Genomic DNA, 24706 nt, shown 5'->3' with positions numbered 1-24706 from the left:
GGGGCAGCGGGGTGTGGGGTGGGACCCAGGTGTCTGGGGGCGACAGAGGGGAGTGGGGAGGCAGGGGGCTGTGGGGTGGGACCCACATGTCTGGGGGTAACAGATGGGGAGATGTGGGGCAGGGGGCTGGGGGGTGGGACCCATACATCAGCCCACCCAAATGGGGAATGGTCTCTCCCTTCACCCCACATCCCCCCCCTCCCCCCGTGGAGAATGGTTCCTCCCTGCCCCACATCCCCCCCAGTGGGGAATGGTCTCTCCCAGCCCCACATACCCCCCAATGGGGAATGGTCTCTTCCAGCCCCACATCCCCCCCAATGGGGAATGGTCCCTCCCAGCCTCACATTTCCCCCACCAATGGGGAATGGTCTCTCCCGGCCCCACATTTCCCCCCCCAGCAATGGTTTCTCCCTTCGCCCCCGCCTCCCCCGGTTGGACCAGTCCACTCCCCCCCCCCGCCCGGTCCCCAATGGTCGGTGCCGGGCGCAGCCTCGCTGCGGCGTTTCGCTTCCGGGGTCAGAGGTGGCGGCGGCGCCGCGCGCGGGGCCGGAAGCGGCTCGCGCCGGGGTCTACTTCCGGCGGGGACCTGGCACCGGCGGCGCCAGCAGGTACCGCGGGCCGCGCCGGGGCCGGGGCCGGGGAGGTGGCGGCGGCGCCGGCGGCGGCGGCCTGGGTGCGGGTCCGGTTGCGCCCGGTTGCCGGGTCCCCGTGCGGGCCGGGCCGGGCCGGGCCGGGCCGGGCCGGGGGGGGGGGGGATGGCGGCGGTGCCCCGGTTGCCGGGTCCCCGGCGGCGGTCGCTCCCCGGCGAGGCCCCTCTCCCGGCGTCGCCTGGGCGCAGCCGCCGGGACGTCGGGGGTGGCCGCTGCGGGGAGGGCTGCGACGGGCCCGGCCGCCGCGTTTCGCGCCCGGCCCTTGAGGCGGCCTCGCCGTCGGTTTTGCCCCACGGTGGAATTCGACGTCGGGGGCGGGAGGCAGCTGCCGATAAGCGCCGATGCGCTGATTGAAATCGCGCCTCCCTTAAGCTGCCTCGGGCCCCGGTTTGCCACGGGCACCGCTGCGTTTAAATGGTTTAAGACTATCTGATGGGCGCTGTCGGCGCGGGTGACGATGAGCAGGAGCCTTCCTCGCCGGGGAGAGGCGAAAGCGCGGCGCAGGCAGTAAACGTCTATTAGGAGCTTCCAGAGATACACGCAGCTAAAAGCTTTGCCTCGGTTTGATGGTAATAATAATACTGTTCCGTTCAGGGACCTCAAGGTGCTTTTGTGCATATTAACTAATTAAGCCTTGCAACCCTTCCTGGGAAGAGGTACGGTCTGTTCGCAGCTGGAAACGTGAAGGCACACGGAGACAGAGAGATTCGCTTAAGGTCACAGCGGATTATTTGAGGGCCTGGGACTAGCTCTCCGCTCGATCCGTTCGCAAGCACTGACCTGAACGGCCGAGTCTAGAATATCCTCGGGGCCCACCGTGACTTCCAGTACTTGTGAGGCTATGCTGTAAACATCCCTTTATAACTCGGAGGGCTGCTGGCCGCGCAGCCTTGGATGGGTTACTGGATTGTGCTATTTTTAGGGGCTCACGTTGCAAAACATTTTGAGACCCTGAACTATGCAGACAGGCGAGAGGATACGCGCCAGCCGCGGGGCCGGTTGCTGCTCCGCGGGGCCGGTCGCTGAGGCCTGGGTACTCTTCCCTCGCTCTCTGTCCCGCTGGAGAGCGGCGGTGCGAGGGCTGTCGCTCTTGGATGGTGGTAGAAAACATGCGTTTTGGGCCAGCAATGGCAGGGTGCTGCATGCACAGCGGTTGGGGCTGACGTGCCCTGCCTGCACTGAGCGCTCAGTTCCCGTGAAGTCGAGTGTATCGCGTCTGAGGATGCTCTTAGCTGCATGATCTTTTCCTTCCTCTTCCCGTGCTGCAGCTGTCATCTTTCAAGCTGCGACTTGAGCAATAATAAGATCCCGGGTCCAGGCCTTGCCCCTGTCTGCCCTCATCGTCCTGCCTGCGTCCTCCGTGCATGCAATTAGCACAGATGCACCCCCACCGCTTCGCTGCTGGGGTCTCTGCAGAGACCTCGAGTTTTATTTTCTTCCTCTGGGCGGGCTCGTTGCCTGACGCACTCGTTGCTGCGCTGGGGAGCTCTCACCTCTGCGGTTTGAGCTGAGGCCAGCCCTGCCCTTTGCGGACGGGCGCGAGGCAGGACGTTCCTTGAACCGTGGCGCGGTGGTGCTGGCAGCGGCCGCTGCCCTCTGCAAGCTCTGTTATCTCCGCTGTGATAAAAGCGGTATGAAGTTTTTCATGTGGTTGTAAATCTGTATTGTTTGGAGCACGTATGTCCTGTTCCTCACCGCGGCACCTCAGAAAACCCCTTGGCACTTGCTGTGCAGGAACTAAGCGAGAATTTGCTGAGATTTAAGTCACAGTACAATGAGATCTGGCCAGAGTTTAGTACTTTATTAATACACTTCTGATGGTGGCAGGGAGATCAAAGGCTCTCCAAAGAGCAAGACATAAAGTAAACCCGCAGTCTTGGCTGGGCTGGGAGTAGGAACCGGTGATTACGGTTGGATGAAAGGAAACGGGACCGTGCACAACGTGGGATCAGCCCAGGGTGTGTGCAGTCCCTGGGACCTGGCATCAGATTCTCTATTTTCCTTGATCCCCGCCGGATCCTTGCGGTGTTACGGTGCCTGCTGCGTCCGTTTCTCTGCCCAAACTCCTTGGGACCAGCAGCAGAGCAGGGTGGGGGAAACCATCCTTCCCTGGCAACATGTCGTGTTGAAGGCCAGCAGCTTTCTGGGGTGACGTTTCCTGTGCTTCGCTCAGGACAAACTTTTCTTCTAATCTTTGCACGAGGCCCTGAGAGTCTCCTCATTACAGCTGCTTCATAAACCTGAGCTGGCAGCTGCTGGTGACTGCTAATAAAAACAGTGACTAATTACCTCAGACCTTGAGCCTTCCTCGTGCGCTTGTGAGACCCCGAGTTGCCAGCTTGCGTGCCGGAGTCTCACAGCCGCTCTCGGGGGCAGGAGCCTTCCTGAATATTCAGGCAGGCAGCGCTTCTCGCAGCCTCCCCAGGCGTGGGGATGGCAGAGGGTGTCTGACACCAGCCGTGGGCTCCACGGGGGGGTGCAGAAAAGAGGGGCGGAGGAGGGAGAGGGGCCCGGAGACGCCACGCAGCTGTGGGGCAGGAGCCGGAAGACGGGGTGAATCAGGGGTTTGGGTGACTGCGTCGTTGCCAAAGTGTTCTGAAAATTGTTTTGATGGTGTGAAGTGCTAATAAGGAGGATGTTTTGGTGGGAGTGTTAGCCTGGGTGGCCGCGGCTGTAAATTGGATGCGGAGAGGTAGGCGGCTGTGGGTGAGGACGGTGCTCGGGTCTGGCTCTCTAGCGGTGTGGGACATGCGCTGCCAGCTGTGGGGCTGCCGGCACCTGCGCCCCGGCTGCTCGCCGAGCCCCTCGCAGCAGGGGTTGTTCATCGTCTGAGCTGTGCCGAGCTGCTGCCCTTGCAGCTGGGGAAGGCAGGACGCGGCCCTGGGGCAGGTCACCACATTGCGGGCAGTGGCTGAACTGAACCAGCGCTCACTGCATCCCAGAGTCCCCAAAACATCCTTGGGATGCCAACTGGCCTGGTGGTTTGGATCGATTCCCAACGCAGTCCGAGCAGGACGGACACTAGCGCTGCTGGGAATGCCAGGGCTCTTCTGCTTTGTCACCTGGGCTTGATCGTAGGGGGAAGCTGGGGCTCGGAGAAGTGGGAAGTGACCCCTCTATGGCAGCGCTGCTCAGAAGAGCAGCTGAGCTGGCATGTGACCCAACCACAACCGGATTTTTCTGAACGCCCTCTGACAGGGAGTGGGAGCGCACAGCTCAGCGGTCCCTCGGGAGCGCTTCCTCCAGCCTGACACATCGCGCAGGAGCGGCCCAGAGAAGAGAAGGCTTAACACTGCCTGCTTCCCGGGATGCAGAGAGCTTGCAGCCGAACTGCTCCTGCCCTCGGCGTACCAAATGTCAAGTTGCTCCAAAGCCAAGAGCCTGCTTCCCTCCGACTCCCGAGGGCACGGTTTACAAATGGAAAGACTGGGAGGGGGCAAAGGGATCACAATGAAAATAGCGGTGTGGCCGGGAGCGGTCTGCGCGGAGCGGGGTGGGAGGAGCGGCTGGGGCTGGGGGAGAGCCAGGGCGCTGCTCGGGAGCAAGCGGCGTGGCAAAGCCGGGGCGCACTGCCTTTCCCTGCCGTGCGAGGAGGCCGGGATGAGTGAAAACACGATCGAGCTGGGACCCGTATGTGATGTGAGCGCACTGACGGGGTCCTGCAGCGGTGCTGCCTCTGACCACCGTGAGACTGGCTGGCGCAGGCAGCCCTGCCCGACGCGGGGGAAACGAGCAAGTGTCCAAAGGGTGCTGCGAGCGCGTCCCGTAAGCTGGGGGAGCTGGGCAGTGAGAGAGGAGCTGGTAGGGGAAGAAGCACCCTCTCCCCAAACGGAAATCCCGGGAAGGTTGGCCTAGGGACCACTCACCGCCTGGTGTTGTCCTGCGTCCTTGTTTGCTCAAATGAAGTGTTGCCCCTTTTCATGCAGTGGTCCGAGAAGCAGAATTTTCCTGTTTCTGCCTCGGGAAGCGGAGAGGGAGGTGAGCTTCCCGGGGCTTCCCACAGGCACACCTTGTAACCGCTCGCACTGGGACACGGGGTTTGGGCAGGGGGTTGTTCTCGGCAAGCCTCCCGCCAGACCGTTGGAAACAGGAGCAGCTCATAAACAGAGTGACGCTAAAGACCTCATCTACCTTGTTGTTCTGTTTTATTACGGCCTCTGCCTTTCAGCCCACCTCGTCCGTTTGCTTTGTCGCTTGGGGGCAAGGCCTGGTGTGCCGGGGGCGCTGCCAGAAGCCAACACGTAATGTGCCCAGGACGGTGACCTTTCCAAGCGTAGGCATGGGCTCGAATTAGCCCTGGAAGGTGCTTTAAGGAAAGCTACAAATTGGCACTCTTAAAATCGCCCCCAGACTGCGCGGGGAAAAAATCACGCTGCGGAGGTCTGCGCCGTGCCGTTGTAACGGGGCGGGTGGCTTAACGCGGCGCTTGGGGAGCGCTGCGCTGCTTATAATGATCAGCAATGCGATTGCTGCGCGTTAACAAAACTGCCTTACCAGGGTGCTGAAAGATGCCAGTTGTGAATGTTATGGGGCCTGTTGAGCCCTTTGCTGAAGAAGTTGGAATTGCTTCATATTTTTAGTGAGGTCTAGCGTCTAATTCAGTATTTACCTTTTTGCTTTAAGGGTGCCTCTCCCCTCTAGGAAACTCGGACACATGCTAGCAGCTGGCAAAACATCTGTAGCTGGTGCATTGAAAAGGATCCTTCTCTAGTATTCTCTAGGCGTTTTGTCTTCTGATGCGGCATTTGGTGCAAAGCCTGTAACTATCAAAAGAGGTGACATGAGAATTAACTGTTAAAGTAATCATATGATCTGAGAAGACACATTAATAGGAAGTCGGGGGCGCAGGAGGCAAGGAGAAGCTATGTCACAAGATGGAAAGGCTTCTTACTGTAAGACATGTCATTAACATGCAAACGTGTGCTAATGAGAAGCCTGTGATTTGAATCGGTAGGAAAAAAAAAAAAAAGAGCAGAAAGGGATGGTCCTGCTGGCTTCGCGCAGGCTGGCCTGGCCGTTCCCAGGGACGGCTCGTGCCTCGGGGCAGGTCCCCGGTGCGTCCCTTTGGGCTGGGGCTGCGCGGGGCGCGCTCCGCCGCCCAGACCTGCGGCAGCGCTCGCTGGGTCTCTGCGCTTGGCGTTCTCTCAGGGTTTCATCCGATACTTAGCCTGCTCCTTTACGTGTTTGCTTCCCACTCAGCTTCTCGGGCCTACTCGCTGCCGGGGAGGGAGCGAGGAGTAAGCGCGATGCTCTGCCTCGTGTCTCCTGGGCAGCTGCAGCCGCTCCTGCGCCGGGCGAGCTCGGGAGCTGGGGCAGGAGTCACCAAGGGCCGGGGCGAAACGCCGCCTCTTCTCCCGGCAGTCCGTCCATCTCTCCTCGAGCGGCTCCGAGCAGCCCTGCGCGGTTGGTGTGCTGGCGCAGCGGGGACGGTCCTGCTCTGATCCTGAACTCGGCACGTCCCCGGTCAGTCGTGTCCAGCATTGGAGCGGCGCCGCTCAAGGGCCCCCGAAGCGGAGCAGCGGCTCGGCCACAATTCCCGTGCAGACTGCAGAGGATGTCTGAATGCATAATACAACACCAGGATGCTCAATAATTTATCTGTCACCTAGAAAAAAGGCACGTTTAAACACACTCGGGCCCAGCCGCTGCTCTTTCTGCTCTGAGCTTTTTCCTGCCTGGTGGAGCAGTCCCAGTCCGCAGGGCACCGCAGAAGGCAGGGCCTGTCCGCAGGGCTGCTGCTCACTGGTAAGGACTTGAGTTTCCTTTTTAAAAGGAATTGAGCAAAGTTGGGCATTTCACGCTTCAGAATTAGCATCCAGGTAGTTCCCAAGGCATGCAGCAAACCAGTCTCTCCATATCTCTTTCCATCTGGGCTTAAAATATTTCTGCAAAGTCTTGCCCTGTCCCACTGCACCTCTCCTTTACTACTCTGAAGGTAAAATCCTTGTCATTAATTCTTTCCCAGAAGTTGGCTATCAACATGTTATTTCCAGGACAGGCAGGCTTCTAAAGCAGTGCTAAATCTCATCCTGAAAGTTGGATTTTAATAACAGATTGTTTTAGCTGTGCTGTGGGAGCTGCGAACTTCACCAGTGCTCGCGCTGAGCGCCCCGGCTGGCTGCTTCCCGCGCCGTATCCCTGCCGCCGCGGAGCAACGTTAATGCCGTTCCAGCATCTGCCTGGGGAATGGGGCCGGGCAGCCTTGCAGGGTGATTTTAAAGCACTCTGAAGTTGCGGGGGGCTGTGTAAGTGCAAAGTGGTGTTTGAGCGAAGAACGCGGTGACACTGTGCCGGAGAGGAGGAGGCAGCATGCGCGTGAGGTGATGCATTATTCAGCGCTCACAGATGTCTTTAACTTTCCTCGGTTTGAGACGGGCCGCTCGCACGGAGCAGCGAAGGGCCGTGGTCGTTGCTGCTTATCCAAAGTGACATGTCTTCCAGCTCCTTCCGAAGCGCCTCCGACAGAGAGTAGCAGTGACTTGACAGGAGTCCAGCTTTGTTCCCTTTCCAGACCCAGTGCTCCCCGGGGACTGGAACGCAGAGCCGCTTGCGCAGGGACCCAAAATTGCGGTTACGGATCGAGCTGTGGTCAGGGCCAGCTCTCGCAATCGTTCAGTGTTGGAAAGGACTCGGCAGCATCCCTGGCCTTGCCTGGCCCCGTGGCTTCCCCTTCCCGCAGGTCTGGCTGCAGCCTCGGGGCTTTTTTCCTCAGACGGGGCCTGGCTGCAGCCTCCTGGTTTCAAGTGAGATTTGCCTTAGACAAACCTAATCTCGCTCAGATCCTGGAGGAAGCAGAACTGCTGGGACAGTGATCAACACAGCAATGAGTCCAGCTCCCTGAAAACAATATGTCCTTGAGCATGAGTATTTTGGAAAGAATATGTTCATAATTATGCCTTCGCTGTGGGTCACTCGGAGATGGCAAAGCCAGGGACCGGCAGACCCCTGGCGTGACCTGTTCTGGCATCCGCCCTCCTTGTTTGTCTCGTGTGTGTGCCTGGTTGCACGGTTCAGTAGCATAGTTGCCTCCGTGTGTGTTGCTGACGGAGAGGAAAATTTTCATACAATGGCTGGCAAGGCTGCTTGAAAACAGGCTTCAGACCTCAGCACCTCGTTCGCGCCCGACCCGCTCACGTGGTTGTCCCGATGCCCGGCACTGCCAGCCCACAACGGCTGCGACAAAAAGCGGCAGTTTCCCTTTCTGCTTTCCTGTTGCACCGCTTGGCGTTTGGCTGGAGCCGGGCAGCTCAGAGAGGGTGTAAAAACCAGCTCCCTGTCAGTGAAGGGAGCAGACACCACTCTCGACTGCGTGGGCAGAGAAGGGGCTGATCCGCAGCCACAGGATGATCAGATCCGGGTGCTTTGTGGTTTGAATGACGTTTGCATGGTGCAAAATGCCGAGCCCCTATGAACTTCGCATCCTTCCCTATAGATGAGGCTGTTGCAGCGGGGGAAGTGCCGGGTGGCTCCAGGGATCCCAGGAACAGCTCCCTTTCCATACTCAGATCTCTGCAAAAACACCCTGCGGCCCCTTTCCCTGCTGCCATGGCATCTCCATGGGGTTTGCCATCTGCTGCTTTGACCGCTGGCTGTAGCTGCCAGCTTGGCTTTCCATGCTGAGAGCATGTTCTGGGTGACTGACTTTGGATTGAAATGACACTTTCTAGCGACTTCATGGACCCTCCTGCACCTCTGAGCCTTTTGTGGCCGGTTCTTCTTTGCCTGCAGCAAGCGCGAGGGAAGGGGGTCTGTGCCTGTGCTGACGAACATGGTGTACGAGGGGGAGATGGGGCAGAAGGGAGAGCCCTAGATGCGCTCGCTTCTGAGAGGAGGCTCTCCAGTAACCAAAGAGTCGGTGTTAGCCATTTCCCCCGGCAGTTATTTAGAACAGACAGGGTCTGGCTGATTTGGTAACAGGAATATTTGCCCTCAAAGGGGGAGAGGAGGAGAAGGGGTACTGAGTGCATGCTTCCTTTTTGCACTTATTGCTTCTAGCTGACAAGAGTAGTGGCCAGGCTGGGTTGGGTGTCTCAGTTGAGTAAGGCCGCAAGACATAAGGACTTGTCCCTGCTAATTTTGAGGTCTGAGGGTCCCCTTGGTGTCTCCCCACAGGTGATGCACTGACCAGCTCGCAGATGTTTCCCCGATTGACGTAGGACCCAAGTTGCTTGGGCCAAGGATGAGCAAGCCGACAGACTTGCAGCACGACCTGGAACGAAGCCTCCCAGCCATAGCATCCATCAGCACTTCGTTTTCCCAGAGCCAAGGCTTTTCTCCATATTGTTATTTCTCTCCGGAGAAGAGGAAAGCCATCTCGGACGTGAGGAGGACCTTCTGCCTCTTCGTCACCTTTGATCTGCTCTTCATCTCTCTGCTGTGGATAATTGAACTGAATGTAAGTCAGGGGAAGCAAACGCGTGGAGTCTTTCCCCTCTTAACATTACGCTTTTTAAATTCAAGTCCATCTGCATTAATTGCTCTGTTTCAGAAGTCCTAGGCCCAGTCTTTGTCTGTTCTTCCCAGTGCTCTGCTGATTTGCACCAGCTGAGAAACAAGTGTGCAGTAGCTATAAACTGAAGTCCGGCTCATTTCCTGCAACCAGGCTGTGTTGTGGCTGTCCAGAGCCGTTAACAGCATTGCACATAACGCTCCGTGTCAATAGTGTAACAAGATCTGTGGCCAGTGGAATCGCCAGGTTGAGCAGTTGGCCAAATTTCTCTCCTGCCCCCCTTGCCTTAAGTGAAGTTTCCTTCTGCGTTTGCCAAGCAGCTGCCAGCTTTGCTGGAGTTTCTTGCTCTCAAAGCATTGGTGGAGTGAGGAAGGATGTGTAGATAGACCTTCCTCTCACCCACCCAGCTGCTGGGCAAAACCAAAAATAGCTTTGAGCTTTGGTCCCAACATACTGATCTCAGCTTCTGAAAACTGGTGATGCAGCTCAGCCGTTGGGGTGGACTAGCAAAGGGCACCACGAGTGGTTTTGGTCCTCTCCAACGCTGCTGTCACACCCGTGCCGCGGTGCTGTGTTTGCTCAGTGTGTGAATGGTTGCAATGAACGGGGAAATCCAGTTTATTCACTTCTGTCCCATCAGGTTGAAGTTACTCCCTGGGCTGTATTTTTTTTTTTTCCCTGAACTGGTCCTGACTAGTTTCAGCTGTGTTGGTGACGGGTTTCAGGCTGCAGGTACTTCATGTCCTTCCATGGAAAAACCTGAGCAGAAAGGCAAGATGAACAGATAGACCCCGCCGCTTCTGCATGCAGCCCTCCTGGTGTCTGGCCTTTATTTATCAGAACTGAATCCGGTGCTCGCTTTAGCGACTCTTATCTCTGTCCTGTTTATCTCGCGCAGTGTCTGCACTTAACAGATTGTCTCGGCCAGCAGCTCTCTTGCCCTTCCCGTTGCAAACAGCAGCACAGTGTCGAGAGCCTGAAGAGACCCCCACCCCCCTTGCAGCTAGGAAAAAGCAGCTCTCGGCCAGCATTCCGGCGATGCCGATGATATTGCATGCAGCCAGCTTGGACCCCGGCCTCATGCTCTTGTGTCTGTTGTTCTCTGGCAGGGCGCTTGTCTACAAATCAAAAAATCCAGCCCTAGGGAAATAATGTGGTAGCTTGGTCACCAGGGTAATTCTGAGCATAGGTCTTGCAGGTAACCATTAATGAGTGACTAACTGGTGATATTTGGGCCCTGAGTGGAGATGCTGCATGTTTAAGGCTATTAGGACAGCTTATTTGCCTAGTTATGAAGAGCGACAAGTTTATGTCGTGACTAATGCTTTTTTTATCAAATGGTTCCCTTTGCTGCAAGAAAAGCTGAGCAAATCAGCCCTCATTAAATGCCTGCTGCCTGCAAACTGTAATTCTGCGAGCTTGCTCCTCTCAGAGATAGAGATGCCTCAGACAGTTCTTGCTCATTCAAGGTAATGATGTTTGTTTAAACTGAAACGCAGCCCAGAAATTTTAATCCAAAGCCCTCGTTGTGCCCATTCCTTGGGTAGCATCTCATATTGGAGATCTAATAGTGTTGGGAAGACGTTTTCAGCAGCAGCTCGGCAAAGCTGGCTGGCTTGAGTCCTGTAGCCACAGATCGGATAAAGCAATAGTGCAGAACGGCTTTGCCTCCCTTTCCCTGAATACTAAGCACCAGCCCTGACCTAGAGGGACCACTTCCCGATGGCTGCCTCTTCTGTCCTTGGACTGTCTGACAAGAGGGTGCCAGGACACCAGGCTGCCAAGAACTGGCCTGAGATCCACCAACTTGTTTCTCACAGATCATCAAACAGCTGTCAGCACACACCAGCTTCCAGGCCAGCTGGGCTGTGTTCAAACCAATAGCCTAAAGGTGAAACATTTGTTCCAGTTACCTGAGCCATCCACTTCCTCATAAACAGCAGTTCCAAGCTCCTGAGAACAGGATTTATGGTGTCGAAAGTACCAGGGCTGTCAGACCCCACATTGTTTAGGGGTGAGGCAAGAGAGCGCTTCTGTGAGCCTTTTCCACACTCGCATACAATATGTGGGGTTTTTGCCTCTTTTAGATTTCCTTGCAGTCTGTGTGTGCGCCTGTCTCTAGTCCTCCTCTCCTCCCTGCTCCCCTTTGCCAGTACTTTCAAACGGGCTGGTTGACATCCTCTGTCGGATTTCCTGGAGGGCCGTTCAGCACTGCTGTGTTCCTGCTAGCTGTAGGAAGCCAGCTGGCCTGGAAGAAAGGGGAGGGGACCCCGTAGTGCTTTGTACAAAGAGGACGATTGCAGCTTAAATTCCACCACGCTGCTGAGTGACCCCCGAGAGCCCGCACAGCAGAGATGTTTTGAATGTCCAACTCCGGGAGAAGCTTTGCTCAGCGGCTGCATTACTGAAGTCGCTAAGGAAGCTGTTTCCTATGGCTTTTTGTTCGCTCTGTGTTTCTTCCCATGTAGCTCCAGTCTGACACCTGAAACCACACATGAAAGTAGTGGGCACAAGTGGGAGATGTCCAGCCGGCCTGCAAGGAATCAAGGGCCTTAGGCTGTGAGGCTTGCGATCCGGTGGCGGTGGATGTGCCAGCCACAACCAGGAGCTGGTTTTCAGTGTTAGAAAGCCTCCACGTAGAGGTGTTTAATGTACCTACATGCTGCTCCAGCTCTGGCTTCCTGATTCCTACTCCTTTGTGTGAAACAGAGGGTGAAATGGGCTGTGGTATCCTCCCATGGCCCTGTGTTTGCAGATGAGCCCACGTCATGCTTGCAGCAGGCATTTATATGCCTGATGCATAACCTGAACTGAGAGTAACCTCTGGGCACTGCTTGGCCGGGTTTTTCCTATCATTAGTTTCTTATCATTGCACTCAGTAGCATTTTCTCTTTTCCTGTCTCCCATTCAGACCAAGGATGGCATTCAGAAGAACTTGAAGAACGAAATCGTCGAGTACAATTTTAAGACTTCTTTCTTTGATATATTTGTGAGTATCCCAGATTGCCACAGGTGGGGAAATAGCCCTTAAGCAAGGAGTGGTGCAGCAGTAGCGGTGCAGGGAGGGTCAGCACACCGGAGAGCTGGGTTCTTCCTGCAGCCTTGCTGCTGGCCTGGCTCGGTGAAATTGGGCAGGTCACAGCCCATGCTGTTGCACCATTGACCTCGTCTGTCTGGGTGGCGAGATCTCGTGTCTCTGTCCACACAGCACCTGGCATGGGGCAAGCACAGTGACTAGTATCAATGGCTTTTTGTTTTTAAAGGTCTTGGCTTTCTTTCGATTTTTTGTGTTGCTGCTGGCCTATGCAATCCTGAAACTGCGCCACTGGTGGGTCATAGCGGTAAGAAGGCAATTTTCTGCTTTTATGTTTTCAGTTTTCTCTTTCTGCCTAGAATTTGCAGGGGTCTGAGATATGTAATTTTATTTTTCAGGTCACTACATTGGTATCGAGTGCCTTCCTGATTGTGAAGGTCATCCTCTCCGAGGTTGGTTTCCTTGGGCTCACAGGGGATTGCTTTGTGATTACTTGATGCTGCTATTTTCCATTTTGTTTAAACTCCCTGTGGTTTTTGCTCTCTTCCACTCAGCTTCTGACCAAAGGGGCTTTCGGCTATTTACTTCCTATTGTCTCGTTTGTCATTGCTTGGCTAGAGACTTGGTTCCTGGATTTTAAAGTCCTAACTCAGGAAGCAGAAGAGGAACGATGTAAGTACTTTGCTCCTCTTTGGTAGGAGTTGGCAGGTTAAACTACCGGGCCTGGGGTTTCTGCTGTTTTGGCAGCACCTTGACAGATATGACATTTATGGGGAAGTGATCTCCAGGCTGGCTGTGATGGTAAGTGCCTGACTCAATTTTGTTATGGTATATAAGTCCCTTTCAGGGGAAGAAAATACCAGATTATAAAAAGCATCTTTTAATTGAGCGGGGAAAAGCTTGCCAAATTCCCCAATGTCTGAATAGTGAAGCCAGACGTATTGGAAATAGAGCTCACCTCCGCATCAGCGAGAATTTTGAAACAGTGGGACAAATGCCAACAGGACTGTTGGACTCTCCATCTCTTGATAGCTGTCTTTGGATTTGGGTTGGAGACCTTTTAGAAAGGAGTGTTTTAGTCAAAGGCATATTACAGGGGCTCAGTATGGGTTATGGTAGGTGAAATTTTACAGTCCCTGGTTGTTGAGGTCAGACTAAAGGGAGGTTGAGTCTTTCTGACCTAATGCTTTACAAATTACAGTGAATTTTTGAGCACCTGTAACTTCCAAGGATCCTTCCAGGGAGTGGATGCTCAGCCTGGACTAACACAGCTGCCCGTTCCTAAAGCAGCAGTGCTTATTACAGGCAAAGGAGTTTCTTTCTTCCAGTCTTAACTGACGAAAGAAGACTGGGAAATGGCACGTTAACTAAGAAGTATTTGTCAAGCGAGACTCGATCAGAAATGCACTGACTGACTGGAAAACACCAGAGGATGTTTGGGTCTTGCAAGGAGGCTTTAAGATGAAAAATGATCAAGTGTTTAGTGCCTCTATTGGATTAGGCTCAGGTTCCAAATTGCTTCCAGGGGAAGCTCTTATTTAATTAGATGCTTAATCGCCTTTGGATTTGACAGGCAAAAGAGCCCATTGATCTCCATGCAGATAAAACGTCTCAAACAAAAGATGAGGCAATAGGAGCTGAAAAGCTTGTGGGCTGGCTGGTGTCAGTGCGAAAAGATCAACTGTGTCTGGAAGAAAGTGGCTGGGAGGGTGGTTAAATCGGGGTGGATTTGGTGGAGGGAAGGACAGGGACCCCAGGGCCCCGTGGTGTTGAAGTGCTGGACATTGCGTGTGTGAAACCCTCGTGTTTTGGTTCCCAGGGTACCTGGCAGCCCAGGCCGCGGCCGCTCGAGGCCCCCTGCTCTACCCTGGAGCCCTTTCGGATGGGCAGTTTTACTCCCCACCGGAGTCCTTCGCAGGTAACGAGCTTTTGCTTCCCGTTCTGCCATAACCTTTCTGGGAGCTGGGCTGAGTTGTTTGCCGAGCTCGCTCCCCTTACGACATTCCTGCAGGGTCTCCTCACCCCTATCGTTGCCTCCTCTCTGAGCTGTGTCTCGTTAGCCCGGCCCTTGGCAGCGGCGGGTGGCAGGGCCTCTGAGAACTGACCCTGCAAAACGAGCTCCCCGCTCCCTGCACGGCGCGCGCGCCTGGGCAGAGGAGGCAAGACCGTGCTGTCTCTCTGCTTCTGTACCATCTGCGGAGCAGAGTCAGACTTAGCTCTGCGTGCCCGGCTTCAGCCCAGTGGGGAAACTGGAGCATTTTGTGGTCTTAGGATTAAAAGCTCTTAGCTGTGGCTGAAGTACTTGAAAAATGTTGCCCTCGGATGAGGGCCCAGGGACGAGTCACCACAAGCAGGTGAGGATAAGAGTTGGCAGTGCGCCACTGCCCTGCGATACTGCCTCTTGCATGCTCCGGAGATCTGCCCCGCTCCCGAGCGGGGAGACGTCAGCTGGAGCAGTTGTCTCGGAGTAGCTGACACCTGGTTTTGTGCCCAGCTGGGAGCAGAGCAGCGTGTGTCAGCCTGCCATGGAGCAGAGGTGTCTGGAACAATGTTTGGGATGGATGTGTTGGATTTGCCTCCGCTAACAGCCCTTTCCATCGGAAAAGGTGCAGGGGTCTGGTGCTGTCTGTCCCCCACAAAAAGGTCAAAGAGAGACTGGACAAGTAGGATCTTCAGCTCCCTCCATTAATTGTGTGCTTCCCCCTAGGGTCGGACGAGTCGGATGAGGAAGGTGCGGGAAGGAAAGCGTTGACAGCACAGGTAAACAGCACAGCTCAATGCTGCCTATCCCTGCCCCGGCAGCTCCAGGGAGCTCCCAGCATCCGGCTGATCCAGGTCTGCGGGCTGTGAGGGTATCTGACAATCCCGTGGCCCCATTAGGGTGTTGTATCTGCGAAGGGTCAGAAGTCCTTGTCCCTCATTTCACAACCTTTTGTTCTATGGGAATCTGGCCGATGTGCTCTGCCTTGACCCTCAGCACCAGGCTGTTCCCCGTACGTCCTGGGACCAATGGCCAGTTGTGGCCATAGCGGGAGGGGTCCGTTTGGGGGCCTTAATCTACTTCCCCAGGGTCTTGGGCCCTCCTCGGCAGCATCCCACGGAGGTGTGATTCTGGCTCCGTCTTCTGCCTGTCTCTTCCTGCCCTTCCCTCTTCGGTTCCTGGTTATGCGGTTGCATACCTCAAGGGGTATCGTCTCAACCACCCTCGCTGAACCCTAGCAAGCCAGGCAGTCTTTCACCGCCCTGAGGTCTGGCTGGGCGCAGGCTTCTTTGTGCTGTTTTCCAAGTGGATCTGTTGCTGTACAGCTCCAGGTCTGGCACTTCAACAGAAAGAAGCTCAGCACATCTCATAGCCCTTTTCCTGCTGGAAACCCTTACGCGGAGGCAGGAGACACACTGGTAGACACAGCTGGTGTGTGGATATGAGCCAGGGCGGGGAGCGTGACTTCAAGCTCCAAAATGAGGCCTCTGTGACCTGAATTAAGAGATTTCTGCAGTGTGGTGATGGGAGTTATCCCTTTTCCCTCTGCCAACCCTGGGCAGGGGAGCAAGTCTTGCACACTTCAGGCTTACAGCGATACAGCTAGTGAAATGCTCCCTTCTCTTCTAGGAGAAAGAATATGTCCGACAAGGCAAAGAAGCGATGGAAGTTGTGGACCAAATCCTAGCCCAGGAGGAGAACTGGAAGTTCGAGAAAAACAATGCAAGTGTCCCCCGACCCCACCTCGCCAGCAGCGCTGCCTGCAGAAAGCACGGATGGCTTAGCAAAAACTGGAGGACAAATGGGGCTTTTGAAACCTCCTCGCGACATGAAAAATTAACAAGCGTTACAATTACCTGATTGAATTAGGAATCTATTCCAGTTCAGTTAAATGTAAAATCCCCTCTTATTTAATTAGACGTTTAATTACCTTCCTGTTTGACAGGAGAGAGCCCATCGCTCCTCCCTTTCGACGGCAGGCGGGCAGGGGTGGACAGCTCACCTTGGGTAGCTGTTAGGATGTGGAGCCGCGTTTGATGGCGTGGGGAGGAGAGAGGGCATGCTGGCCAGCGCGGCAGCGCGGGAGAGCCCCGCTGCCGCAGCTTTTGCCCGTGCTCCCCAGCGAGAAGCTTTTGAGTGTGCTGAGGTCTGGGGAGACTCCAGCCAAGTTGGGGTCTGGCCTTTCTGGCCTGCTTTGGTCCACGTGGGAGCAGGAGTGTGCAGGGCACAGACTGTTCCTCCCGTCCCGTCTCACAAAGCTGCTCATGTGTCCCCTTTCCCGGGAAAGGGACCTTGTGGGTGGTGGAGTATAAATAGGGACATGTCCCTGCATTACATCCTCCGACTGTCCTTTTGCAAGTGGCGCCTCTTTCTTCAAAAAGCACAGAGGTGCACAAAGCAAAGCAGGCCCTGCCCTGCCTGTCTCCTCGCTCCACTGCCCGTTCCCTGAGCTGCAGTAGAGTTTTCTGGGGCCTCTAGGGCTCCTTTCTCTCTCTGAAGGGTGGAGAGAAAGGGGCGATCTCTCTGCCCCCTAGAACCAACCTCGCTTTCTGCTCGTGGGCTCACAACATGATTGAGGTGATAGTCCTGCAAACTGCAGTCTCATCTGGTGTTTAAAATTCCCCTGTCAAGTGATCCATTGTTTGATGCCAAACTAGCTGGGCAGATTGTTTTCTTTATCCAAAGGGGGATGGATTTAAATAGACTAATCAGAGTTTAACACAGGGCTAATGATGAAAGGTTATCATCTGTCCGTCCCTAACCCCTCCAGGGAGTCTCCTCTTGGATGTAGGTAACAACAGCAGTGCTGGCAAACTATCCCCTCTCTCTTATGGTGGTGTTGGTAGCTTGCTGCAAAGAGAGTTTGACCTTGAAATGGAGTTTGCAGGCTGGCGTGAGATGGATTCTTTCCCTGTCTCATCACACTGTTGCCTCTCTGGGTGTCGTTTTGTTTATGGAAATTTGTGCATGTGCATCTGAAATGTGTTCAGTGCAGTTCCAGTATTGGGGCTTGCTGCCTTGTGGGGGGGAACTGGGAACAGTTCAGGGCTGAAGATGGTCCTTGAGGATGACATGTGAGGCAGTCTGGCTCCTGGAGCCACAGCACAGTGTTTGAGACTAGCAGACTTTACCTTGGAGAGGAGCAATTAATTTTCTTTTGCCAGCATAAATGTAACCCTCTCATTTCTTGCAGGAGTTTGGTGATGTTGTTTACACTTTTGAAATACCTTTCCATGGCAAGACCTTTATTTTAAAGGTAAGAACCTTTCTGAATCAATTCCTTAATCTGTGTGGTACAGGCAAAAACTGACTGCTCTGCTTGGAACCACAATTCAGTTGAGGTTTTACACTCTCTCCTGGCTCTGGCAGGACAAGTCAGTCTGCAAAGCACATTCTCTTTGCTTGAGGCAGATGAACTACACTGCACGCTCTAGGGAATCTCTCCAGGAAAACCCTTTGGCTGGCAGACAGCCTCCCCAGCAAATATGCTGGGCCCCCATCTCTGCTGGTAGAAGTGGGAGCAGGTGACTGCAAGACTCTCTTCCAACCCCAGCATCTAGGACTAATCTGACCAAGGAGGCTAATTGCAACTAATTGCCAGCAAGACCAGGGCTGAGCGTGCGTCTGCTGCTGCCTGGCATGGAGAAGAGCTGCTCAGAAGTGCCTCGCTCTGTGCCCTCTCGCTGGAGTGGCTTGGCTGTAAACCATGCTTTAATGAAGCATTGGTGCTGCGGTGGCTTTTCTTTGTTCCAGTGCATATGTTGCCTTGCTGGCAGGAGCTGCCAATGGAGCAGCTCTGTATTCGAGAGGAAAAGCTGGATGGTCCCACTTTACTGCATTAACCGTTTGCCTCTGAAGATCCCCTGTCCCACGGGGATGTGGAGGAATGAATGTTGCCTACACTGAAGCTCAGAGTAGCTTTTCAGCAGCTTGCCAGAGCGATTGCGCACACACCAGAATTGCTGATAAACTGGGATGAGGGTGGAAGAAGAGCCAGCCTGGGTCAGTCCCGAGGTCTGTCTGACTCGGCACGTTACAGACCGATGCTTGCTCCTTCTTATACCCGGTGTAACAGCCCTTCCACCCAGCACACTGCACAGATCATAGCAGGCAGCAATTGAGCAGTTGCCTAAACCTGAGGTCCAATCTGTCTTCTCTGACTCCACGTGTGCCCTCTCGGCCCCCGGGACTGAGAGCCCCGTGGCAGTGGGGCAGCCCAGCTCAGGGTAGAGATGCGCTGAGGAAGCAACCTCGACTCTGCATGTGCTCGAGCCAGGCCAGCCTCACTGCTCCCCGCCTCTTTCATCCCAGTTGTTCTTTGTGATCTGTCCTGCGCTCCTTAAAAATAATCTTACCAAAGGGGAGTAGGGGACTGGCTAACTGCTCTGGCTCTGTCCTCAGGCTTTCCTGCAGTGCTCTGCTGAAACAGTTTACCAGGAGGTTATTCTCCAGCCTGAGAAGATGATCCTGTGGAACAGAACAGTGGCAGCTTGCCAGGTGAGCGTGCCGGACAAAGATGGCTTAATCACAGGAGCTCCTTGGAGCGGAGAGTTGGAGCTTCCCAGTCCAACACCGGCTGTCAGTGGTGCCCAGGCCCTACTGGAGCTTAGCTGGATCTGAGTCACTGAGGCGTTAAATCTCTGCCATTCATCCGTACGATCCGAATGCTCTGCGGTAGCCAGCTGCATGGATGTGCCCATCCAAAAGCCCATGAGGTGGGCAGGGAGATGGGCCAGCGGCTGAGCCAAGCCTGCTTTTGCTCGGTACGGTTTGGGTGTTTCGTGCTGTTGGTGTGGCAAGGATCCGAAGGCAGTGCCCTCCTCGGAGGGGCCAGCCCTGGGCCGGGAGACAAACCCACGCGTATGCTCGCAGAGGGCTCTCCCTCCAGCCCCGGAGCCTCCGATCAGCTATTAAAGATGCTCTGGCTGCTTTGAGCCCTGGTGCTGTTTTAAAGCAGGGTCTTTACCTCCGTGCTGAGCTGCAGGTACAGTCTGAGGAAATCTCTTTTCTTTCAGATCCTGCAGCGGATTGAAGACAATACGATCGTCTCGTACGACGTAGCAGCTGGGGCCGCAGGCGGCGTTGTTTCTCCCAGGTCAGTTTATTCCACTGTCTATTTTGTACCGAGCCCCTGAGCATCATCCTAAAATACGGAGAGAAGCATCTGATTTGCTGTGTGAGCTGTCCCAGTATCAAGGAGGCAGGGCGGGCTGGCGGTGTGGGTAACGCTCCCAAAGGCAATGAGCCCCTGAAGTGACCTCCAGAGGTTTCTGGCAGGAGTCTCGGAGCTCAGAATCTGTCGGGGTCCGTTAGTCCATCTCCCTGACGGCAATGCTACGCTCCATTTTGTCCGTGTGTTGACATACCTTTGCTACAGCCTTTCCCAGCAGTCTGGAGTGCCTGATCTGCTCTGTCAAAGTCCTGTGCACATTTTAAAGCAGTCAGTGCTCTTTCTTTGCTTAGGGACTTTGTGAACGTGCGTCGTATCGAGAGAAGAAGAGACAGGTACATTTCCTCAGGGATATCGACCACGCACAGCCTGAAGCCTCCGCTCTCCAAATACGTCAGGTAAGAGGTAGATTCTATTTTTTAGCTGGTATTTGACACACACACTTTGCTTAAGCTTAGGGCAAAGAGCCACTTAAATGAAAACCCTGCTGTCTTTCTGGCACCGTTTGGAGGAAGCTGATCTATTTGTGGAACTAAACCTTGCTTCCCTTGTTCTTCTTCCTTTGTTAGAGAAACTCTCCGTGCTGTTAAGTGTTGCTCGGGCGTTTCCCAGCTCTCTGCTCTGGGGAGTGGAGGTGCCAACCAGTAACAGCACAAACCCTAACCGAATCCGCATCCTGTTTATGTAACAGTTAATTCCCAAACAGGGACAGTTGCCATTTCTGAGGGGCAGTAAACAGCTGACTCTGTCTTTCTTTGAGCCTCTCGGATGCCTTTTGCTTCTCGTAAGCCAGTCGCTTACTGATTTTAAAGGCTGAGGACATGGAGAGATGGTCCCATGGGTGAAACAAGCTACTTTAAGATGGACTGACTCCCAAAGTATTGCCAGGTCTTTGGCCTCTCCCCTTCCAAAGGAACAATCAGCCGGTGATGGATCTCGGCGGGGTTAGAGCCTCATCAAACAAGGACTCCTTGTTACTGTCTGCTCCAATGCCTGGGGCTCAGCTGTGCCACTTCTCTCACTGACTTTGTTTTTCCTAATAATCTGGTTAAAGTAATTGACATTTTAACTCAGAGCCGTTATAGCTGCCTCAGTCTATTTAGGAGCTGGGGACTTCAGGGTCTAGAAAATCTTTTTACAAATGTATGCAGCAAAAATAGTTTGTGTTCCTGAACAGGGAAGGGAAATCTGTATTTGGGCTGTGTGTGTGAGCAGAGCTTTTGTCTCTGAGACACATCAGATGGTGCCAGGAAGGATCTGGGGGATGTGAGGACAAGGCTCTCTGCGCTGAGCCAGTCCTGACTGCCAAAGCTTTCCTTGGGCGCTCGGCATTCCTGGGACCTGTTCGTTTGCTCCTGCTTCTACCAGGCTGGGCCTTGGAAGCCCCCCCTCGGTGAGGAGCTGGTGTTGGCTGGACTGGCACAATTCGGAGGCAGAGGCTGCTTCGTGCCCTGCGGCAGCCCTGGCACCTCCATTGCCAAGGCACCTGTGGGAAACCTGCCTTGCCATGTTTGCTCGAGTGTCTGCAGCCAAACCAGATACCTTCCCGGGCACTCTGCACATCTGTTCTTGCCCTGCTGGGCTCCAGCCCTCGCTGCCAGGCGGAGGGGGTGGCTGTTACAGGAGCTAATGCGAGATCGGAGCTAATGTGGGATCGGTGCGGTGCCCCCCAAAGCGTTAGAGAATTGCTTTTCGACCAGCCTGCCAGCCCCCAGTCAGACTTTGCGCTGCTGTTTCTCCCCAGGGGTGAGAACGGGCCTGGAGGATTCATCGTGCTGAAGTGTCCAAGCAACCCCAGGGTCTGCACTTTCATCTGGATTCTCAACACGGACCTGAAGGTAAAGCGAGTTCCTTGCTGATGTGCGAGCGCCGTGGCTGTATCCTCCCCGCGGCAGAGCTGCTTGCCGCACAGGCAGAGTTAATCAGCATGCTCTGAAGTCCCCCACGTAGCGCAGGACGCGTGCTGAGGACCTGCTGTGTACCCCCAGGTGGGCAATACAGGGGCTGTAATCCTGTTGGCCACTTCCGAAAGCAGCCAGCGATTAGTCATGGTCATTATCAAAAGCAGCCCTAAAGGGACTTGAGTTTTGCTGGTAGATGTTAAGCAGTACCTGAAAGTCACCCTCGTTCCCCGTGAAGTTACCCCAGTTTGAGGTGTGGAAACTGTTCCTCACCTGGCAGAGATCCTGGTTATGGGTTTCACATCTCTGCGTGCAGGGCTGGGGGAGAGGTGATTTTTATCCTCTCTGGGGACCAAAAATAGTTGGGCATGTGAGGTGTTGTCTGGCTGCTCGCTGCTCCCGGGAACCTGCTGAAGGGATGATTCACTCGCCCCTGCGCGCCCTGCTACCAGGCACCTCGGCGCAAACACAGCCACCCGTGGAGCGCGCGGGGCCGGTGCCCGCTCGCAGGGAAAGGCGCTTCAGCTGTACGAGATGACCCAGATCCGGAGTTATTTGTGGAGCTGCATGTTGAGTCCTTGCTGGTGGCCTAGACAAAAGGCAGTGTACGACGGGAGCGGGGGTCAGGCGGATCGGATTGGATCGGATCGGGGGGGAGAGGCGCTGGGTAGAGCTGCCCTGTTTTCTTCCTCCGCTGAATCGCGCAGGGGTTGACGTGGAAACCGTGCTGCAGCAGCGAGCACAAAGGCTCCATTCATCAGCGCTCTGTCTGCAAAGCCGCGCGGCCCCCTCCCCTCCCACGTCCCTCCCCTCCCACAAAGTAGAGCGAGCTCCTGCGCTGCTTGTAAAATGGTTGGAAAAGGCTTTGCAAAAGCTCTTGCCTTGGCAGCTCCTGGGCTGGGAACTGAAAGTAGGGGAAGGGCAGAGAGCAGCCGCACCTCGGCCTCGCTGCCCCTTGCGCTGCTTGGCATGGGGCTTTGCAGCGGAGGTGTTTTTTCCCTTTGCGGATCTGGCTCCGATGCCTCTCCCGCCCCTCCGCTAACCGCCTGGTTTGGAGAGATAAGGAGCCCCTTTTGGCTGTGCTAGATGGGGCTCAGAAAGGTGCCACCTTCCCTCCGCTTCTTGGGCCGGAGAGCGCTCGCCCACCGCCTGCCTCCTGCTGCTGGGAGAAATGCCGTAGCGGACGAGCTATTAATAACCTGCCTGTTAACTGCTTCCACCATCTTCCTGAAGTGCTCTGCTAGTGCTCAGACCCCTCTTACGTGCTGCCCTGCTATTTCCTTTGGCCCTGAAGAAATATTTATAGCGCATGGCTCATCCCTTCCTTCAACGAGAGGCGAGAATTGCGCTCGTGTGTGTGTGTTTGTGCCTGCGCTGCAGCTTCACCCCGGGCTCGCTTCGGAGACGCATCTGAAATGGCCCCTGGAGCAACAGTTTCACAGTCTCCCACCCCCGTGTTGCAGCGGAAAGCCTGCTCCGGGGGAGGCCTTTGCCTCGGGCCCTGCCCAAGGGGGCCGGGGAGACCCTGGGGCCCTGCTCCGCTGTAGCACTTCCCAGCGGCAGCCCGGGAATCGATCTCCTCCCGCCCCCGGATCCGGGGGGATTTTCTCCTGCGCCTACCCGTCCCGCCCAGCACAGTCTTGTGTCCTGGGGAAGGGGCGGCCGGCCCGGCCCTCCCTGCCCGAGCTAAACGCTGTGACCTGGGAACTTATTTCTGCCCCTGTGCCAACCCCGTGAACGCACTCCCAGCCCTGCCTGCGCGCTCTTCCCCCGCGGAGGGAAGAAGTGGGGTTTTTTTATGCATCTCGTGTAATAGAGCACGGGATGAGGTGGTTCAGGTTGAGTCGTGCAGGGTTTTTTAGAGAAATCAAAACGCCTTTCACTTACTCCCCCGGAGCAAGCGGAAGCTCGTCGAAAGCCGCCGCTCCCCGCCCCGGTGCTCTCGCATCCCTCGGCCAGGCCCGTCCCCTCCGCACGGACACCGCGGCGGCGGCAGGCGGCCAGCCCGGCGCCGAACGCCCAGGGCAGCCCGGGCTGGGCAGCGAAAGCCGAGCCGCCCGGGGCAGAGGCCTGGCTCCCGCGTGCTTCGTGCATGGGCCGCGGTGCAGCAACCCGCAGGCTCCTGGACGGCGTGCAAAGATGTGTGTATCTCGTCCCGTCAGCGAGCCGGGGGGCCGGTGGGCTTGGAGTTGCTACCAGGCAGCCGGTGCCCGCCTGTACATGGCTGCTCGCCTGCCTGGCTGGGGGTGAAGGCGTTAGCAGGCTTGCGGCGAGCTTCAGCAGCTCCCGGGTGCTTTAGCATGTAATTCGGGTGGGCTACGCACACCCACCGCCCCGGGGGGCTGCTGCCGCTGCCATGCTGGCGAGCGGTGACGCCTTCACGCTGCCCCGCCGCGGTGCGCTGCACGCTCCCTCCTCCTGCAACGTCTCTGTGCCTCTCCGCAGGGTCGCCTTCCCCGCTACCTTATCCACCAGAGCCTGGCGGCCACCATGTTCGAGTTCGCCTTCCACCTCCGCCAGCGCGTCGGCGAGCTCTCGAGCAAACCCTGAGCGGCGCGGAGCCGCCCTCGCCGGACGTTCCTCCGCCCTCGCCGCTCCACGGCTGCCGCGGCCGGACACCGGGAAGAGCCTCACCGCAGGCACCGGGACCCCGCGGAGGCAGCTGCCCCCTACTAACCGAGCCGAGCCAAGGCCGCGACGCCCGCGGGTGCCCGGCTCCCTGTCCTGCTGCTGCTCCGCCTAACCGGGGCACCTGAAACCACTGACACTGTGCCGCGTGCCAAACGCCTGCCCGCGCCGGCGGCTCTGCCCCCCTCGGCGCCTGGCCTCTGCCCTGCCCCTCGCTCCGCGTTCGGGGCCGAGCTGCGCACCGGGGGCTCCCGGCGCTCCTGCCTTCGCGCCCCGGCTCCAGGGAAAAGAGGAGCTGGAGGACAAGGCCGAGGAGCAGGGGAGGGGGTTGCATCCGTCCCCCTGTCACCGTCTGGCCTGGGGGGTCACAGATGCACCGGTGTCCCCGAGGGCGAGCTCCTGCCACGGACCCCCCTTGCCCCACCACGGCCCCTGAGCACCGGGCCCATGCCGGGGGGACAGCGGCTCCCCGCGGAGGCAGAGCGCAATTCGCCTTAAGCAGAGACTTTTCTCCTTTTTTTGAGCATGGGGGGGGGGGGGGGAAGGGGGCTGCGGGGGCGACTGCGGTTTCTTTCTACCTGTGCGCGCCGGTGCCGTGTTCTGCGCTATAAAGGGAAACAGCGCGAAGCCGCCCGCACGCGGGGGCCCGCGCAGGCAGCGCTGCCGGGAGGCGGGGGGAGCGCCCACGGCGGCCCGCGGGGCCGGGTGCTGCGCAGGGGTCCGGGCGCCACGTGGGGGTCCCGGCCCCGTGCCCGCCGGGGGCTGCCCCTGGCTGCCGCCTCTCCGAATAAAAACCCTTGCGCTATCTGCAGCCCGTTGCTTTCCGCGCGCGACCTTTGTAACCCGATCGAATAAAAGCGGGGAGGAGAGCGTGGCTGGCGTGTGGGCACTGG

General features: G+C 56.4%; 1 protein-coding gene across 1 annotated transcript; it reads left to right on the top strand.

Annotated features, from left to right (window-relative positions):
- The first annotated feature begins 560 nt into the window (after nucleotides 1-560).
- Nucleotides 561-24357, top strand: STARD3 (StAR related lipid transfer domain containing 3). Its single transcript, XM_067312024.1, has 15 exons — nucleotides 561-608; nucleotides 8763-9045; nucleotides 12011-12088; nucleotides 12363-12440; nucleotides 12532-12585; nucleotides 12688-12805; nucleotides 13953-14051; nucleotides 14841-14893; nucleotides 15744-15836; nucleotides 17308-17370; nucleotides 18516-18611; nucleotides 19130-19209; nucleotides 19578-19682; nucleotides 21029-21122; nucleotides 23631-24357. Exons 2-15 carry the CDS (start codon nucleotides 8830-8832, stop codon nucleotides 23733-23735), a joined length of 1332 nt encoding a protein of 443 aa, XP_067168125.1. The 5' UTR covers nucleotides 561-608; nucleotides 8763-8829; the 3' UTR covers nucleotides 23736-24357.
- Nucleotides 24358-24706: the final 349 nt, after the last annotated feature.

Source organism: Apteryx mantelli, chromosome 28 (assembly GCF_036417845.1).
Source record: "Apteryx mantelli isolate bAptMan1 chromosome 28, bAptMan1.hap1, whole genome shotgun sequence".
NCBI lineage: Eukaryota > Metazoa > Chordata > Aves > Apterygiformes > Apterygidae > Apteryx > Apteryx mantelli.
The sequence above is the reverse complement of the archived record's forward strand: the minus strand, read 5'-3'. Positions and strand labels throughout refer to the sequence as shown.

Excerpts from the sequence above, each read along its gene's own strand:
- STARD3 (XM_067312024.1), top strand. The coding sequence starts at position 8,830 with ATGAGCAAGCCGACAGACTTGCAGCACGACCTGGAACGAAGCCTCCCA. Across the intron at positions 9,046-12,010 it reads TGTGGATAATTGAACTGAAT|ACCAAGGATGGCATTCAGAA; the intron begins GTAAGTCAGGGG and ends TCTCCCATTCAG. Across the intron at positions 12,089-12,362 it reads CTTCTTTCTTTGATATATTT|GTCTTGGCTTTCTTTCGATT; the intron begins GTGAGTATCCCA and ends TTGTTTTTAAAG.